This window comes from Neopsephotus bourkii, unplaced genomic scaffold (genome assembly GCF_033783945.1).
Source record: "Neopsephotus bourkii isolate Nb327-2 ecotype Australia unplaced genomic scaffold, CSIRO-AGI_Nbou_v1 NB_580, whole genome shotgun sequence".
Taxonomy (NCBI): Eukaryota; Metazoa; Chordata; class Aves; order Psittaciformes; family Psittacidae; genus Neopsephotus; species Neopsephotus bourkii.
This window is the reverse complement of record NW_026901081.1, coordinates 821,372-838,781: the sequence shown is the minus strand read 5'-3', so window position 1 is coordinate 838,781 and position 17,410 is coordinate 821,372. Positions and strand designations below refer to the sequence as shown.

General features: G+C 49.4%; 1 protein-coding gene across 6 annotated transcripts in view; it reads right to left on the bottom strand.

Annotated features, from left to right (window-relative positions):
* The window catches only part of FAM168A (family with sequence similarity 168 member A), a 174,643-nt gene that overhangs the window by 18,984 nt on the left and 138,249 nt on the right, over window positions 1–17,410 (bottom strand). For all 6 annotated transcript variants that reach the window (XM_061351428.1, XM_061351431.1, XM_061351430.1 and 3 more), the window contains one exon: window positions 5,493–5,573. In XM_061351428.1, the coding sequence (XP_061207412.1) occupies window positions 5,493–5,573 (81 nt within the window). The remainder of the gene's footprint in view (window positions 1–5,492; window positions 5,574–17,410) is intronic.

Below are 17,410 nucleotides of genomic sequence, written 5' to 3'. Positions count from 1 at the left end.
AAGGTAGGGGAAAATCAAAGTCTTTGTGGGGTTGTGCTTATAAGAGCGGTTGACTACGAAGGTTTGGGGTGGATTATTGCATACTGAACAATGTGAGGAATCTTCTGAAGGCAAATGTGGCTGGATGCAGGGAGGGCAGACCAAGGAGGATGGAAAACATGCTCCTTGCTGAGTGTGGGGGCTCCTTTCTGCTGGGTGGAGGATACAGGTTGTAGATGCCATAGCAGGAATGATGGGGATCAAAAAGAATCATAGAATCACAGAATGGTTTGAATTGGAAAGGACCGTAACATCATCCAGTTCCAACCCCCTGCCATGGGCAGGGACACCTCACACTAAACCATGGCACCCAAGGCTCTGTCCAACCTGGCCTTGAACACTGCCAGGGATGGAGCATTCACAACCTCCCTGGACAACCCATTCCAGTGCCTCAGCACCCTCACAGGAAAGAATTTCTTCCTTAGATCCAATCTAAACTTCCCCTGTTTCAGTTTGAACCCGTTACCCCTTGTCCTGTCACTACAGACAGGGGTAAAGAGCTTCCCAAGGGCTCACTGCTGCTCACCTGAGTGATCCCCAACCACCAGGGTTCTCCTTGTGTTTCCTTGTTCTTAGTCTTCTTGCCCGTTTCTTTGCTGCCTGCCATGGGACATTCTTTCTTGCCCTTCTTGTGAGTGCAAGCAACTCCTCTGTTCAGTAGAAGGAGGCTTGTCCTCCAGCCCACCCCAGAACTACACTTCACACACCATCCAGGTCCCATTTCTCAATGAATTCATAGAATCATAGAATGGTTTGGGTTGGAAAGGACCTTAAGATCATCAAGTTCCAACCCCCTGCCATGGGCAGGGACACCTCACATTAAACCATGGCACCCAAGGCTCTGTCCAACCTGGCCTTGAACACTGCCAGGGATGGAGCATTCACAACCTCCCTGGGCAACCCATTCCAGTGCCTCAGCACCCTCACAGGGAAGAGCTTCTTCCTTATCTCCAACCTGAACTTCCCCTGTTTCAGTTTGAACCCATCACCCCTTGTCCTATCACTGCAGTCCCTAATGAAGAGTCCATCCCCAGCATCCCTATAGGCCCCCTACTATCCTAACTATTCCTACTATCCTAACCCATGCCAAGAAAACACCCCCATAAAACATCATCCTAAAGGTCTCCTTATCTGGGGTATCTTGATTATGTATCAGAGTTACCTGAGAAAGTATCTACAACCCCCCTTGGGTTCCTGTTCCTCATGAGCATGATGGACATCCAGGCAGGACACAACTCAAGCTCTCCTGGTAGGAAAGACAGGAACCCATGGAGAGGCTGAACCTCCTCTATAGGGAGGTCTCTATTTCTCTCCACTGAATACAGAACGAGCTGGGCTCGAAGGGTTAGAGACCTAAGGTCTACAGAGCTGAAGGGAACCAAATATTCCCAAATGTGGCAAAATGCTGCAAGGTTTCCTACTTGGGTTTTTTCCTTCTTAGTTTTAATTTGGAAAATCAAACCAAGCTGAAATGAAATCTTTCCAGGGGAATGTGTGGATTCCATCAAGGTTTTGCAACGAGAAGTATTTTGTTTGGAGAGCAACACATCATTCCTGAGGACTGTTTCCACACGGTGTCCAACTGGAGCTCCAGCCTCCCAAGGATGGTGCTGGAGATGTACAAGGAGCAATACAGACCCCCCCCGAATTCCATGTCCTGCAGCGATTTGGTGCTTCCCATCACTTGGGTGTCCCTTTGGGCATCTCCTCACTCAGTGGTGGAGCTGCTGCCTGCATGAGTGGCTGGGGACAAGAATTACCCAGAGAAGCTGTGGCTGCCCCACCCCTGGCAGTGCTCAAGGCCAGGCTGGACACAGGGGCTTGGAGCAAGCTGCTCTATGGAAGGTGTCCCTGGCCATGGAAGGGGTTGGAGCTGGAGGAGCTTTAAGGTCCCTTCATCCCAACCCAGTGTGGGATTCTAAGCCCAGGCCCACATGCAGGAATGGTGCAGGATTTACACCCCTGGCTGAGCAGGAAGGATGTTCCCAGCCTCTGGCAGGACAAGCTACTATTAAATGTGTGGGGTTTTTAATGCTAGGGAGCTCTTTTCACTTCACTCATTCAGTGTTATATCCCTCCAGGGGAGGAAAACTTGTTTCATGTTACCCATTAATGGGAAGAAATCACAGAATCATAGAATGGTTTGGGTTGGAAAGGACCTTAAAGATCATCCAGTTCCAACCCCCTGCCATGGGCAACGCACCTGAAGACCCTACCAGAAGCCAATAAACCCAAGTAAAACCCAAGAGATCCCTCATGGAGTCATCTGCAGGAAATGGCTTGATTCAGTAACCTTGCAAAGTAAAACTGCATTGAAACTGTGATGGGGAGAAGACAGCACCAAAAGGTTTCAGCAATGAAGCCCTCATTCCTGCTTCATCAGCTTGGAAAGCTCCAGAGCCTCGAGTCCATGGATTTTTATGACAAGTGGGAGACTGAAAACTTGGCAATGGAGAGGAGAAAGGGATTAGCAAGACGGACACAAGGTCCAGCTTTGTGCTCCTTATGCAAGCGGCTATCTCGCTCCAATGACTACTGAACACTCAGCTGAAAGAGGCTTTATTCAGGAGGCTGCAAATCCCACAGCTCTTCTGAGGTGAAGCCTTCACAATAAATATCTCGACCAACTAAAGAGCCACAAAGTCAAAGCGAAGGGGGAGATATTGTCTTTCAGCTCCAATGTGTGAAATGGCTGAGAAAGAGAGTTTCAGAGGCCTTTTTCATGAGAAACATGTAAAAAGTCATGATTTACAATCCCAGAATGGGTTGGGCTGGAAGGGACCTTAAGGCTCCTCCAGCTCCAACCCCTGCCACAGGCAGGGACCCCTTCCACTGGAGCAGCTTGCTCCAAGCCCCTGTGTCCAACCTGGCCTTGAGCACTGCCAGGGATGGGGCAGCCACAGCTTCTCTGGGCAACAAAACCGCTCTTCAATAGGAGATTTCGTTTTCTTCTACTCCTTTTCACTTCATTCTGGATAAGAAATACGTTTTGAAACTGCTACTTAGCCCTTGGGTTTTTCCCACCCTTTGTCATGCCAAGAGCTTCCACAGAATCATGGAATCATAGAATAGTTTGGGTTGGAAAGGACCTTAAGATCATCCAGTTCCAACCCCCTCCCATGGGCAGGGACACCTCGCTCTAAACCACGGCACCCAAGGCTCTGTCCAACCTGGCCTTGAACACTGCCAGGGATGGAGCATTCACAACCTCCCTGGGCAACCCATTCCAGTGCCTCAGCACCCTCACAGGGAAGAATTTCCTCCTTATATCCAATCTAAACTTCCTCTATTTCAGTTTGAACCCATCACCCCTTGTCCTGTCACTACAGTCCCTAATGAAGAGTCCCTCCCCAGCATCCCTATAGGCCCCCTTCAGATACTGGAAGCTGCTCTGAGGTCCCCCAGGGAATTTGTCTGAAAGCAGAGAACCTAAACCAGGCTTCAAAAACTCCAAGTAACTTGGTCCTTCTCAAGGGCTGGTTTCAGCAAAGTGCTCACATGTGGCTTTGACTTCAGTCATTTCCTGAGTGGAGGCCTACCAGAAGTCTTCAGTTCCAAAAAGGAAAGGACTCCTGTAAAGGTTTCCAAATTCTGGCTCAAAAGCACAAGAAAGCAACGGATTGTTTTAGCAGAGGAACTCAAATATTCCTTATTAAGCACAGACCATGGGTCCGTGCTGTGGTGAAGACAACTCCTTTTGGAAAGGTGGGAATTACTCCATGAATCCTGCTTTGAAGCAACTGCTCTGACTTCAAAACCGTGGGAGGTTCAGATCTGGAATAAGAAGCGTCCTTGAAGTTATCTGACAGCAGCTTCTGTGGTCCATTTAGATCCTGTCCTAACCTACATCAACCTCCTACCATTGGCAGTCCTTGGCTACAAGCATTTTCCCTGTCTCTCCACCTCATTCAGATGAGGTGTTCAACCCCAAAGTGATGGACAGGGCATCACTGGGTTTGCCACCCAGAAGCTTTGATGGCTTTTGCCTCTCCAGCTCTCTCCATCCAGGCAGGAAGGTTGTGGATGTGTGAGTGTCCTTCCCCATCCAGACCTTTCTTTGCATCCATAGGGCAACCAGAGCCATGGGCTGGGTACGTATTTGGCCAAGACAGAACAGCAGAAACCAGTCAGAAGGGAGGAGTGGAGAAAAGGTGCTCAGCACGGAAGGGAAGGAGCTTGGCAGTCTTGTTATGGCCTTTTGTTAATAAAAACCATGGCTAATAGAGGAATTCAAGTGAAAAATGGCTTTGTGGGTGACAGGAGAAGCCTCCTTCCAAGGAGAGGAGCAGAGGAACAAGGGAGACACTTGTTTGGGAAGAGGTGAAGAGGACAGACATTGTTGGCTGAGCCAAAAGAGCTGTAAGGCTCCAGACACCAAGAATGAATGGACTGGACATTGCTTCTCTAAGTAAGGACAAGTAGCCTGTGCTAGATATGAGCAAGAGGGAGCAAAGAGGGGGATGTGAGGCATCCCAGCCCATGCAGAGGGTTGGAACTGGGAGATCTTAAGGTCCTTTCCAACCCAAACCATTCCATGATTCTATTCTGTGACACAGTTAAAGCAGTGGATGGGGGAGATCAGTTTTGTACCAGCTCTCCAGAAGGATGGAGGAGAATTTGCCAAGGCTGGAGATGGCAGAAAGCAGAGTGCCATGGTAGGGCTGAGCTATGGAGGATGGACACGTTACCCATCAGCCTGGCTGGTAGGGTGGTTCATTGGAAAGCTGAGAGAGGCAGATGACAAGTACCTCCCAATGGACACACTGCAATAGAGACAGGAAACAAGTGGCTAAGCTTGGAATGCCAAGGGAAAACAAGATCTTATGGGAAGAGTGCAGCTGGTGCTGTCAGAGATACCCAGCACAGCAAGGCCAAGGCAGAAGGGTAACCAAGTCTGGCCAGGAAGAGCTTGCTGCCTCTTTGGAAGAGCCGTTTTGGGGCGGTGTGAAGGGTGGGAGCTGGACAGAAGATGACCCTAGGACAAACTAGGGTCTGCCAGGAAAAGATGGGACAGTAAAGACACAACATGGGAGATCCAGACACCAAACAGGACATGGTTGCTACCATTTCTGCATCTATGACATGGAAGGAGGAGCGAAGGATGAGCAGAGGGAAGGTGAAGGCAATCCTGGGGAGACACCAGGCAGTATTCAGATGTTAAAAGCCATCAGTGTGCAGGTATCACAGTGATGAGGACTGTATAATCCCCAGGATTAGTATCAGGATACAATTCCTGGCTCAAAAATACGTTGCAACACAAATATTCCCAGTGCAGGGCATGAAGTTCATGACAGAGTTAGGAAGGGAAGAGCTCAACGCAAGCCCCTTCCCTGGGAAGTATTTGCTGTCAAACACATGGAGCTGATGGATTCTGACCAATGAGCAGCAAAAGGGAAATCCTCCTGGACCCTTCAACAACATTCCCAGTCTTATCTTTGTACATAGATCCTTACCTGGGGCGTAGCCGGGGCTGCTGGTTGGATACATGTTTGGGTTGTAGGCTGGAGCAGCGGTGGGATAGCCTGTCGGATAACCTGCAGTGAGAAAGAAGGAGAAATTATGGTCACATAATACAGAGAGAAGAGGACAGCATCCTTGGGGAGCAGCAAACAACCTGTGCGTGCAACGGAAGGACTCTGAATGTGCTCCATAGGCTTACATCAATATTTCACCTCTGTTCCTCTAGAAAAGGAGGGCAATAACCAGAAATCACAGAATCCCAGACTGGTTTGGGTTGGAAAGGACAACTAAGGGCAACTAAGATGATGAAGGGAGTGGAGCATCTCCCTTATGAGGAAAGACTGAGGGAGCTGGGTCTCTATAGTTTGGAGAAGAGGAGATTGAGGGGTGACCTTATTAGTGTATATAAATATATAAAGGGGGAGTGTCCCGAGGATGGAGCCAGGCTCTTCTCAGTGGCAAACAATGATAGGACAAGGGGCAATGGGTACAAACTGGAACACAAGAGGTTCCACTTAAACTTCTTCTCAGTGAGGGTGACGGAACACTGGACCAGGCTGCCCAGGGAGGTTGTGGAGTCTCCTTCTCTGGAGACATTCAAAACCCGCCTGGACACGTTCCTGTGTAACCTTATCTAGGTGTTCCTGCTCCGGCAGGGGGATTGGACTGGATGAGCTTTTGAGGTCCCTTCCAGTCTCTAACATACTGTGATGCTGTGAATGCAGAACACAGGGAAGCTCCATGCGCTCTGCAGAAAACCACGGAGGGAATCCCCACACTGAATGCAGAATGGAGCACAGCTCTGTCTGAAAGGCTCCCCTTGGCTGCTCGCAGCCATCGCAGTTTGCTGGAGCATTCACAGAGCTCAGCACCCTTGAGTCCTCAGCGCTCAGCACTTGCATTAACCAGAGCCTCTTGCTAAAGGGAAGGTAAAGACGCTGCATGAGAAGCTGCCAGCCCCAATATTCACTCATGGCTGCACAAGTGCCAGCCTGGGAGGGACACGATTACCTGCCAGGCCACCTGGAAGGAACACACACGGCAGCTCCTACCCTTTGAAGCCACAGGAGGCTTTAATGGGCACTTCAGGAAAGGTTGCAGAGCACCTTCAGTTCTCATCATCCTCACTCGCTTCGGTCATAGGGAGGTCAGGGGAAATCATCAAAGCACTCAGACACATGCAGGCTTGGAAACCACTGCAGAGGCAAGGAACTACGTGCAGCCATGCACAGTGCAGATGTCCTGCACTGAACTAGTTCTTGTCCTCCACGATGGCAGCGGGGTTGGAGCTGGATGATCTTATGGCCCTTTCCAACCCAAAGCATTCTATGATTCTAAGACCACAGACACCAACCTCCACACCTCAGTGTGCTCCGGTTTCCTTTTGTTTACTGCTTTACTTCCATTTCTTGGAAGTCTTCCCAACTGGAAACGGCAACACTCGGATAACTCCATCCCTTCTTACGTGCTCCTGCGTAACTCCCTCTGCCACACCGAATGGAACACGGTTGTCTACTGGCAGAGCCTGCCTCTGCTGGGCTTCCCCGCCACGGCCACTGCCCTGCTTTATCTGTGCATCTCGTTGGCCACCATCCCAGAGCACAACCAACCCCACGGCAGACAAAAGGACCCTTGGGAGAGGCTTTCCACGCCAAGCTCCACTGATGCTGCCAGCAAAGGCTGCAAAGCGGCAATTAGCACCCATTCACACCCATCGCCTTGATTCTGCTCTATTAAACACAAGCAGGGGTGGGTCTTTCCTCCCCCTTTCCGAGCAGGAAGATGAAACCCGTCTCCATCCCTCCCTCCCATGGCCCAAAGCTCATTTGCTCCTTAGCAAGGTGCAGATTCCTCAAACCTGGCAGCCGGCACAGAGCCGGTTCCTGCGGCAAAGTGTGGAGGTTCATTTGAATGAATCTAATGCACCACTCCTGACCACTGGACTGGAATAAATGACTGTGTTCTACCCTCTCATTTTCATCACTGATATATTTGGCTTCTAAATCAGGTTAATTAAAAATTGCTGTAGTTAATGTTGGATAAGCAGCAGTTTAACAGACTTTCTGTTTGGCTTTTTTAGGCTACATAAAACCATGTTGGCATCGGAGGCAGGCACATACACAGCAATCAAGAAGCTCCGTGCACAGTTATTTGCAGATCCTGTGATTGCAAGCAGAACATTAATGAGGAAGATCTTAAATCAGAAACATCCCTGCCTCCTCGCTGCTTCATTAGAAGATAACCCTTTCTTTTCCAGTATATCCAGTGCTCTGAGGTTGCCTCTCAAGCTCAATGATCCCACTTTGCCTCCTGACCAGTCTGGCTGGGGGTGTTAAACCAACTCCAACTCCCTTCTTGACCATAAAAGTGGTCAATTATATTCCCTGTAATTCTCTCAACTCTGTTTCAACACCGGGTTTTACCTCCTCAGGACACTTAGGTGCTGATAGCTTTGCGTGCGTGCCATGGTGGTGGGAAGTCCCTTGCTCATCATCTAGGGATAGGATCTAGATGAGAACTTCTTGGGGCATCAAGAGGTTCTTCTGCTGTTTGCTGCTGGTAAACCCACTCAAAGAACTCCTGAATCCCATAAACTACTCCAGAATCATAGAATGGTCTGGGTTGGAAAGGACCTTAAGATCACCCAGTTCCAACTCCTTGCCATGGGGTTGCAACTTGGTGTAGAGTTGTCACTCTATTCTGCTCTTGTGAGACCCCACTTGCAGCACTGGGTGCAGTTCTAGGGTCCTCAACATCAGAAGGACATGGAACTGTTGGAACAAGTCCAGAGGAGGCCACGAGGATGCTCAGGGGCTGGAGCAGCTCCTGTATGGAGCCAGGCTGAGAACATTGGGGCTGTTGAGCCTGGAGAAGAGAAGCTGCGTGGAGACCTCAGAGCAGCTTCCAGTGTGTGAAGGGGGCTGCAAGGATGCTGGAGAGGGACTCTTCATTAGGGACTGCAGTGATAGGACAAGGGGTGATGGGTTCAGACTGAAACAGGGGAAGCTTAGATTGGATATAAGGAAGAATTTCAGGCAGAGGGTAACTGTGTACTTAGGTCTTCTTTCTCTTTGTTTTAGGTTTAACTTCTGCTTGGTAGGAGTGCATCCTGCTTATTGGGGCATCTTTTGTTGTTCTGAAAGCAAGTGATGGCCTTTTTCAGGATAATTTCATTCCAGATAAATACCACTTCTATCAAGGAAGCTTTAATAGCTTCAGAGGTGGAAAGATGCAGCCAGCCCTGCTCTGCTCTATCTTCCTCTCTGATCTCATAACCTTTAGGAAGTGCTGATCTCCACCAAGAAAACTTGTCCTTTCTATTTTAAGGGGAAATGGAGATGGGAAAAGGGCAGGGAAATTACTGGTGATTTGCTGCTTTGGGGAGATACTGGAAGATAAGAGAGAAGCAGAATCTGTGACAATGTGTGCCAGGCGAAATAGGCTTGAGAACTGCCAGCACTCAAACCCCTGGGTTTAAAACCTCAACACTGGGTTTAGAAATACAGGAGGTATTTCTACACCTTACTGGTTTTTCAATAGGATTTAGGTTTGTTGGCTCTTCTTCATCCCCCAAATGACCACAAACAAGCTGCAATCCCCCCATGGTGGTCCCCATGTCAAACATCCCATGGTGCATAAGACAAAGCCTGGGTCCACTGCTTATGGATGAGCCAGGAGAGTGGCAGCACCAAAGCATCTGGCATCTTCCTCTGATTTTCCCCATGGATACTCTATGGGCCCTCCTGCAAATCCCTGTTGTTCCTGCTGACCCCATTCCCCTCCAGCCATGCCCATGTTGCCTCTTGGGTGAACTTGATGATCTCAAAGGTCTTTTCCAACCTAGCTGATTCTATGGTTCTCTTCACTTTGCATCAGAGATAACAGGAAGCAGGTAAAACCCACTCGTTTCATGTTGAGAGCTGCTAATCTTCATGGGCTTCCTGCTGGAGACACGGATAAATCAGGGGCACAAAGAAGATATCCTTTATTTTCTACCCATATGGATCTGCACATGATGGAACCATGCCTCTCCTGAGGCTTGGGGCCCGATTACAGCCATGATGCAGAAGGAAAGCAAATGAGATGAAACCCCACTGAATAAAATCCATTGGATTTCCTCACCAAAGAACTCAGGAGCTGGTTTCTTGCTTTAGTTTAATTTAATCTCATGCCCACGATCAATAGGAGCAGCAAAGCCAGTGTTCGTTTTGTGTTCTCCCCAAGGGATACCCAGAGCACCCCGCTCTGAGCAGCACTAACTGAACTGCTTCAGGAATTACGACTCAGTAACGCAGGGAAGAGCCCCTGGGGCTGCAGCAAGCAGGGATTTTAAAGCCTCCTTTAATTCTCCATGTATCTCTAAACACTTTTAGCCCATTCCTTGCAGCTCTGCTCAGCCCTGTCCTCTTTGGTGCAATGCTGCTGCTGATGAATGGCTTTTAGGTTACGGGTCCCAGCTACCACGCACAGCTTTAGGGATGCACTAGGAAAGGAGTCCATGAAATACATTCAACATGAGCAGCATCTACAGCCTTAAAATGGGTTTAAGCACAGTCTTTGTTTCCTTCATAATCAGACTCAGAATACCCATAATAAAGCAGTTAGCTTATACTTCCAGCCATATATATTTTACTGCCTACATGCAACACAGAGGCATGTGGAACCGTCTACACAAGCTCAGCACGGACCTCTTCTGCACAAGAGATGCGTGGATGGGGCATTTAAGAATGTTCTTTTCAGCCTTTTGGGATAGCTTATTCCTGATGGAATAAGGAATTCCTTATGGAATACTCTCCTGTGGTTGTTCTGTAGAGCAAAACAGCTGAATTACAGGGGAGGAATGAGAAGGCAGGAGGGCAAACCAGACATCAGCAGGCAAAGGGCTGCCCTTGGAGGAAAGGCTGACAGCAGGGCAGGGAGGATTAAAGGATTGAAGAGGCAGTGATACAGGGGAAGGGTCCATTTGGGCTCGTTGGAGGATTAGATTGGTTATTCCCTTTGGCAGCTGAAATGCCAGGCACTCGGACCCAGCCCCAGGTACAAACCAGCTCCAGCTTTTCCTGCCTCGTGACACCCTGGAGGTCACTGCTAGGGACAGGAGGAGCACGCACAAGGGACAAAGTAACCTTAAACCCTGCTGCAAGGGCACCTCTGGCAAGTTTAGAGAGGGATTTGTAATTCAGAGGTCTCCTCCCCATCTGTTTGCATCCTTTAAATGAGACTTTAACATAAACAGCCCATCCTCGCTGTAAATGAGCAGCCTGCACCCACAGACTCAGTGAATCCCAGACTGGTTTGGGTTGAAGGGAGCTTAAAGCTCATCCAGTTCCAACCCATGCTATGGGCAGGGACCCCTTCCACTGGAGCAGCTTGCTCCAAGCCCCTGTGTCCAACCTGGCCTTGAGCACTGCCAGGGATGGGGCAGCCACAGCTTCTCTGGGCACCCTGTGCCAGCGCCTCAGCACCCTCACAGGGAAGAGCTTCTGCCTAAGAGCTCAGCTCAGTCTCCCCTCGGGCAGGTTCAAGCCATTCCCCTTGGCCTGGCCCTACAGGCCCTTGTCCCAAGCCCCTCTCCAGCTTTCCTGCAGCCCCTTTAGGCACTGGAGCTGCTCTGAGGTCTCCCTTTCACACAGCAGAGGGGCAGGATCCCCTCCCTGAGCTGCTGCTCACGCTCTGGGGGTGCAGCCCAGCATCTCAGCCTCTCATTTCTTCCCTCCTGTCCTGCTGAAATGGAGACAACTCTTGTCCACACACCCAGGGCTCACAGACATTAAAAACCAGAGCAAAGCACTTGGTAATACTTAGAAAAGGGATCAGTGCAATCATCTGACCCTGTTATACTGACCTGCTCTGTTCATCATAGAATCATAGAATGGTTTGGGTTGGAAAGGACCTTAAGATCATCGAGTTCCAACCCCTGCCATGGGCAGGGACACCTCACACTAAACCATGGCACCCAAGGCTCTGTCCAACCTGGCCTTGAACACTGCCAGGGATGGAGCATTCACAACCTCCCTGGGCAACCCATTCCAGTGCCTCACCACCCTCACAGGAAAGAATTTCCTCCTTATATCCAATCTAAACTTCCCCTGTTTCAGTTTTAACCCATTACCCCTTGTCCTGTCACTACAGTCCCTAATGAAGAGTCCCTCCCCAGCATCCCTATAGGCCCCCTTCAGACACTGGAAGCTGCTCTGAGGTCTCCACGCAGCTTCTCTTCTCCAGGCTCAACAGCCCCAATGTTCTCAGCCTGGCTCCATACAGGAGCTGCTCCAGCCCCTGAGCATCCTCGTGGCCTCCTCTGGACTTGTTCCAACAGCTCCATGTCCTTTTTATGTTGAGCACACCAGAACTGCACACAATGCTCCAAGTAAGGTCTCACGAGAGCAGAGCAGAGGGGCAGGATCACCTCCTTCGACCTGCTGGTCACGCTCCTTTTGATGCAGCCCAGGATACCAAAGTCCTCCTCAAAAGGAGCTCGCTGGTTTTGAGCAGCCCAAACTCAACACCTTCACCCAGGATCTGGCATCTACCAGCAGCATCAACCACAACCGGTCCACCCTCGATTTCACACTACGTGTGGGTGCGCTTCCAGCCTCAGATCCCAAGCCAAGCTGAGAGCAGCATCTCAATAACACAGCAGCCTTTGCAGCAGTGAAGACCCACAAGTGCTGGCTCTCATCAGGCCTTAGGTACCCTTGAAACTCTTGGAAAAGGCCTTGTTTCTCTTCAGTTAGGGAGCTCAGGTGGTTTGGCCCCAGTTTGAGCCTTGCACCAGTGATGCTGTGAGCGAATTGTCACTTCCAACACTGATTTCCACGTGTGCCATTGAATGTGTCAGCAGTAGCTTCTGCTGGCCATTATCTGATCAGAGCTTAAATTGCTACGAGCAGCCTGAATTAATCTGCAAGGCAAAATAGCCTCCTGCATGCTTATTCCCAGCAAGTGTGGAGCTGCAATACTCGATCAGAGTGGTCAGATCACAAGGACTTTCCTAGGGAAGGACAACCAAGTCCCTTATCTAAGGGCAGGCCAAGGCACTATAAAGCCACACATGAACCCATTGAACCACTGCTACTGAGGGCTCTTCTCACTGATGCTCAGGCACTTCTTGACTACAACATTCTGCCCATGGCAGGGGTTGGAAGTGGAGGAGCTTTCAGCTCCTTCCAACCCAAACCATTCGTGACTCTGTGATTTCAAACCCCTAAAACACGATTCCCTTCTGCTGACAGAGAGCTTTGAAGCTCCAACAGGTCAGGAACAGTTTGCCTTTACAATGACCTCTTTAGTCACATGAACCCAGTGTCTGAAGGGAGCCTATAGGGATGCTGGGGAGGGACTCTTCATTAGGGACTGTAGTGACAGGACAAGGGGTAATGGGTTAAAACTGAAACAGGGGAAGTTTAGATTGGATATAAGGAGGAAATTCTTTCCTGTGAGGGTGCTGAGGCACTGGAATGGGTTGTCCAGGGAGGTTGTGAATGCTCCATCCCTGGCAGTGTTCAAGGCCAGGTTGGACAGAGCCTTGGGTGCCATGGTTTAGTGTGAGGTGTCCCTGCCCATGGCAGGGGGTTGGAACTGGATGATCTTAAGGTCCTTTCCAACCCAAACCATTCTGTGATTCTATGATTCTGTAAGTCTAGAAGCAGCCTCCAGCTCAGGAGGACAGAGCTGAGTCCCTCCTAAACTCATTTCTGGGGTGGTTTACACTTAACGTGTTAAACGCTATGAACCTGAGAGACTCCTGCTTTGCCAGCTCACAAATACAACTTCAGCAGGAAGGATGGCATAACCTTTCCCTTCTTCCCTAATCACTGAGAACCATTTAACACTGGAACCAAGCATGGTGCTTGCACACCTTTCCATGGCAAGCTCTACCCAAACCTCTCCCATGTGCTGTTCCTTGGGCGTTACCAAGGCTGAACACCCAGATCTGCAAATGGACCTTGATGCTGCAGGAGCCCAGGTTTCATTTGATATGGATCATCCCACATTACCACTGGTATCCCAGCATTCGCCTTGCCATGGGACTATTCCAGCCCACTCATGCTAAATGGAGGTAAAAATAGAGAACAAGCTGAAGGCAAGGGTGGAACCGCTCTGAAGAGCACATTAATGGTTGGGTGAGGAGCCAGCATCCCTGAAGTCTCTGGGGGTAACAAACACATTCATTCCCATGAAGAACTGCCACCTCCTGATTACTGCTTCAAGCCTCATCAGCCCAAGAGTAGAGCAGCCAAATGGAGATGCATTCACCAGACACAGGAACTGATTAAAGAAAGCTCTGCTCCACCTTCCTGGAGACCTTCTGCAGCTGGTTCTTTGTTCACCTGAAAAGTCCTTTCCTTTATCTGAGCAGCAAAACTTACTTCTTGCTCATCACCCATGGCCATGCAAAACCAGCTTTCATGGGGACTGTAGAGGCACCCACAGTGGTGGTGGGGTGGGATCTGTGGGCGTATATTGAAGGCTGCAGGCCTCTGGCTGGAGAGGAGTATGGCCTTCCCATCAATACAAAGTGCCTTGTGCTGTCTCCCTTCATGGGGCATTCATAGAATGATAGGATGGTTTGGGTTGGAAAGGACCTTAAGCTCCTCCAGCTCCAACCCCTGCCATAGGCAGGGACCCCTTCCACTGGAGCAGCTTGCTCCAAGCCCCTGTGTCCAACCTGGCCTTGAGCACTGCCAGGGATGGGGCAGCCACAAATTCCAACAGCCTGTTCTACCACCCTCATTGTAAAAACTTCTTCCCTATGTTCCTACCCTTGCCCAGTCACTACAAACCTTGGTAAGAGCTCTCTCCATCTTTCTTATAAGCACCATTTATATATTGAAAGCCTTCAAGAAGGACTCCCCTTCAGGAGCCTTCTCTTCTCCAGGCTGCCCCAGCCCAGCTCTCTCAGCCTGGCTCCAGAGCAGAGCTGCTCCAGTCCTCGCAGCAGCTCCATGGCCTCCTCTGGACCTGCTCTAATAGCTCATAGAATCATAGAACCATAGAACAGTTTGGGTTGGAAAGGACCTTAAGCTCATCCAGTTCCACCCCCCTGCCATGGGCAGGGACACCTCACACCAAACCATGGCACCCAAGGCTCTGTCTAAGTCCATGTCTGTCTTGTACTGGGAACTCACAATACTCTCAGTGCAGTGGCACGAGTGCGGAGTAAAGGGGGATATTCACCTCCCTTAACCTGCATATTGTATCCTCAAGCAGGACATCATTGGTTTTTGGGCTGCAAGCACACATTGCCAGCTCAGCTCTAAAGTTTGTGTGAAACAAGGGAGTAACGGAGCCTCCCTGCTTCCCGAGTCCCTCTGGCTTCACTGCAGCTCCTCATTTCCAGGACTGTGAAGATGTTACACAGGAGTAGGAGGCAGTTCTGGGTCTGCACAGTAGAAGATGCTCAAGGCCAGGTTGGACACAGGGGCTTGGAGCAAGCTGTTCTAGTGGAAGGGGTCCCTGCCTGTGGTTGGAGCTGGAGGAGCTTTGAGGTCCTTTCCAACACAAACCAGGCTGGGATGCTATGATTCATTCCATGAGGAAGGATGAGTGCACATCAACCAGAATGATAACTTCTGTTAACTCCTTCCCTCTCCTTCCTCTCCCTCATGGGATCACAGCTTGACCCAAAGGGGGGTGAATTCCACCCTCTTTGAAGAAGGGAGTTTTTCTTATGGGTCATCAACATCTTACATGGTAAGCACAAAGCCTGGAGACTACACACACAGGAGCTCTACAGGCGTCACAGACAACACCACTGTGCCTCTGCAACCTTCAGTATAAACTCAGCCCCCCAAAAAAGTGACAAAAATGACACTAATCTGCAAAAAATAGCTTCTTTTTAGGACCATTTCCTTTATCTTGTGCTGACTTAGAAGCAAGCACCACTAAAAGGCATGGCAGTGGCAGAGATGACTTTGACATGAAAGGTGATGGAGAGACGCCCTTCAGTTGGTGGCATGATGGCATGGCCATGTGGTGTGGTCCATTCTCTCCCTTTCACTGGGTCACAATGCTGACACAACGTGGTCCAGCCTACCTGCAGGAGACCTTCCCAAGTGGAGGGAGATCAATGGCAGTGGATGGCTGCTGGGGCCTCCCTGCCCTGTGGTTTCCCTGCTTTCCTGGCAGTTAGGCAGGAATAGCACAGAGCAATTCCATGGGACCTTCTGGCTGGACAATGCAATGGGTCAGCTTGAAGCTGTCGCCTTCATCAAGCCAGGGAACTGAGGGACTTCACAAGGCCAAATGGGTATTAGGGAATGACGAAAGCACTGTTTTGGCCATTTGTTGCCTTTCTTTTTCTCTTGCTTGCAGGCCTATATGAAGGTTCAATATAGTTGCAAGCTGTTGGCCAAAAGAGATTATCCCCATTTACCTTCTTATTTTAGTTCCACCTCAGTTTTACTTCCCATCTACCCAACAGAAACCTCCCAGGCCTTACTGCAGGATGCATCCGTATGAGCAAAACTCATCCTGAAAACCAGGAGCAACTGCCCAAGAACATTAGTGGCATAGTTTGATTAGTTAAGGCACATTTAAGCTATAAATAAAGCACAGGGACAGGACCTGACAGACTGTCAATCACCACCACTTGTAGGCAAGAGACATGTGTCACATCCTTCCCTACACTTGCCAACCCAGTTGATTCTATGACTCTATGAGACAAGTCTCTATGGGAAAGATGCTCTAGAAAACCATTTAAGTCACATAATATTAATGCTCCATTCACTTATTTACTGCATTTTGTATTTGACTAATCCAAAGCAAGACACGAATAGTTTCAAATGAGAGAATAAACTTGTTTGTTGCTCCAAAGTGGGAGCCCTTGATAAAGAAACCATTATAATCTGCCTTAAACACCGAGCTGTGGATCCACCTTATCCTATCGTGTTCCCCAGGGGACTATTTAGCTATAAGGATTAAGATAAGTTACAATAGCAGAAGATTGCTAAACCTGAAGCAGCCCAAGTGGTATTTCTTCTATTCACCCTAAAATCAGCCCTGAAGAATAATGATTTTCATTCTTCCTCAAAGGAATCCTTGTTGTGGTGGAAACCAACTTAGAATCATAGAATCCCAGAATGGTTTGGGTTGGAAAGGACCTTAAGATGACCCAGTTCCAACCCCCCTGCCATGGGCAGGGACACCTCACACTAAACCATGGCACCCAAGGCCTCGTCCAACCTGGCTTTGAACACTGCCAGGGATGGAGCATTCACAACCTCCCTGGGCAACCCATTCCAGTGCCTCAGCACCCTCACAGGAAAGAATTTCCTCCTTAGATCCAGTCTAAACTTCCCCTGTTTCAGTCTGAACCCTTCACCCCTTGTCCTATCCCTGCAGTCCCTAATGAAGAGTCCCTCCCCAGCATCCTTACAGCCCCCCCATGGCAGGGGGTTGGAACTGGATGAGCTTAAGGTCCTTTCCAACCCAAACCATTCTATGATTCTAACTTCACGTTCATCATCCCTCATCTTCTCTTGCCTTGAGTAATTTAAGATCAGCAGCTCTCAGCATTCCTTCCCTTTTCCAGGTCCCCTTCACCCAAAGAGCCTGTTACTGACTCCAATCCCCCCTTTTTACCTTTAATGAATTACTTATTCTGGAAAGGACCTTCCCCTTGCCCCCATGATCCTTAGTTTCTCTATGGATCTTTGCTGAAGAACCTCAATGAACCACTTCCATCCCGTTGATGTCACTGGTGAACAGCAGCAGGTTTGCGAGGCTTTGGCACCTAAGACTAAGCCTTAGGACTAAGCTACTTCTTCCCTTCTTAATCTTTGCTATTTCAGTATCATTCCAATGATATTGATGATGATATGAATGAAACATGATATACAATGAAATTATATTCAAAAGGCAATGAAATAAGCTTTTCCTTAGTGCAGAGCAATGAGGATGAGGCACA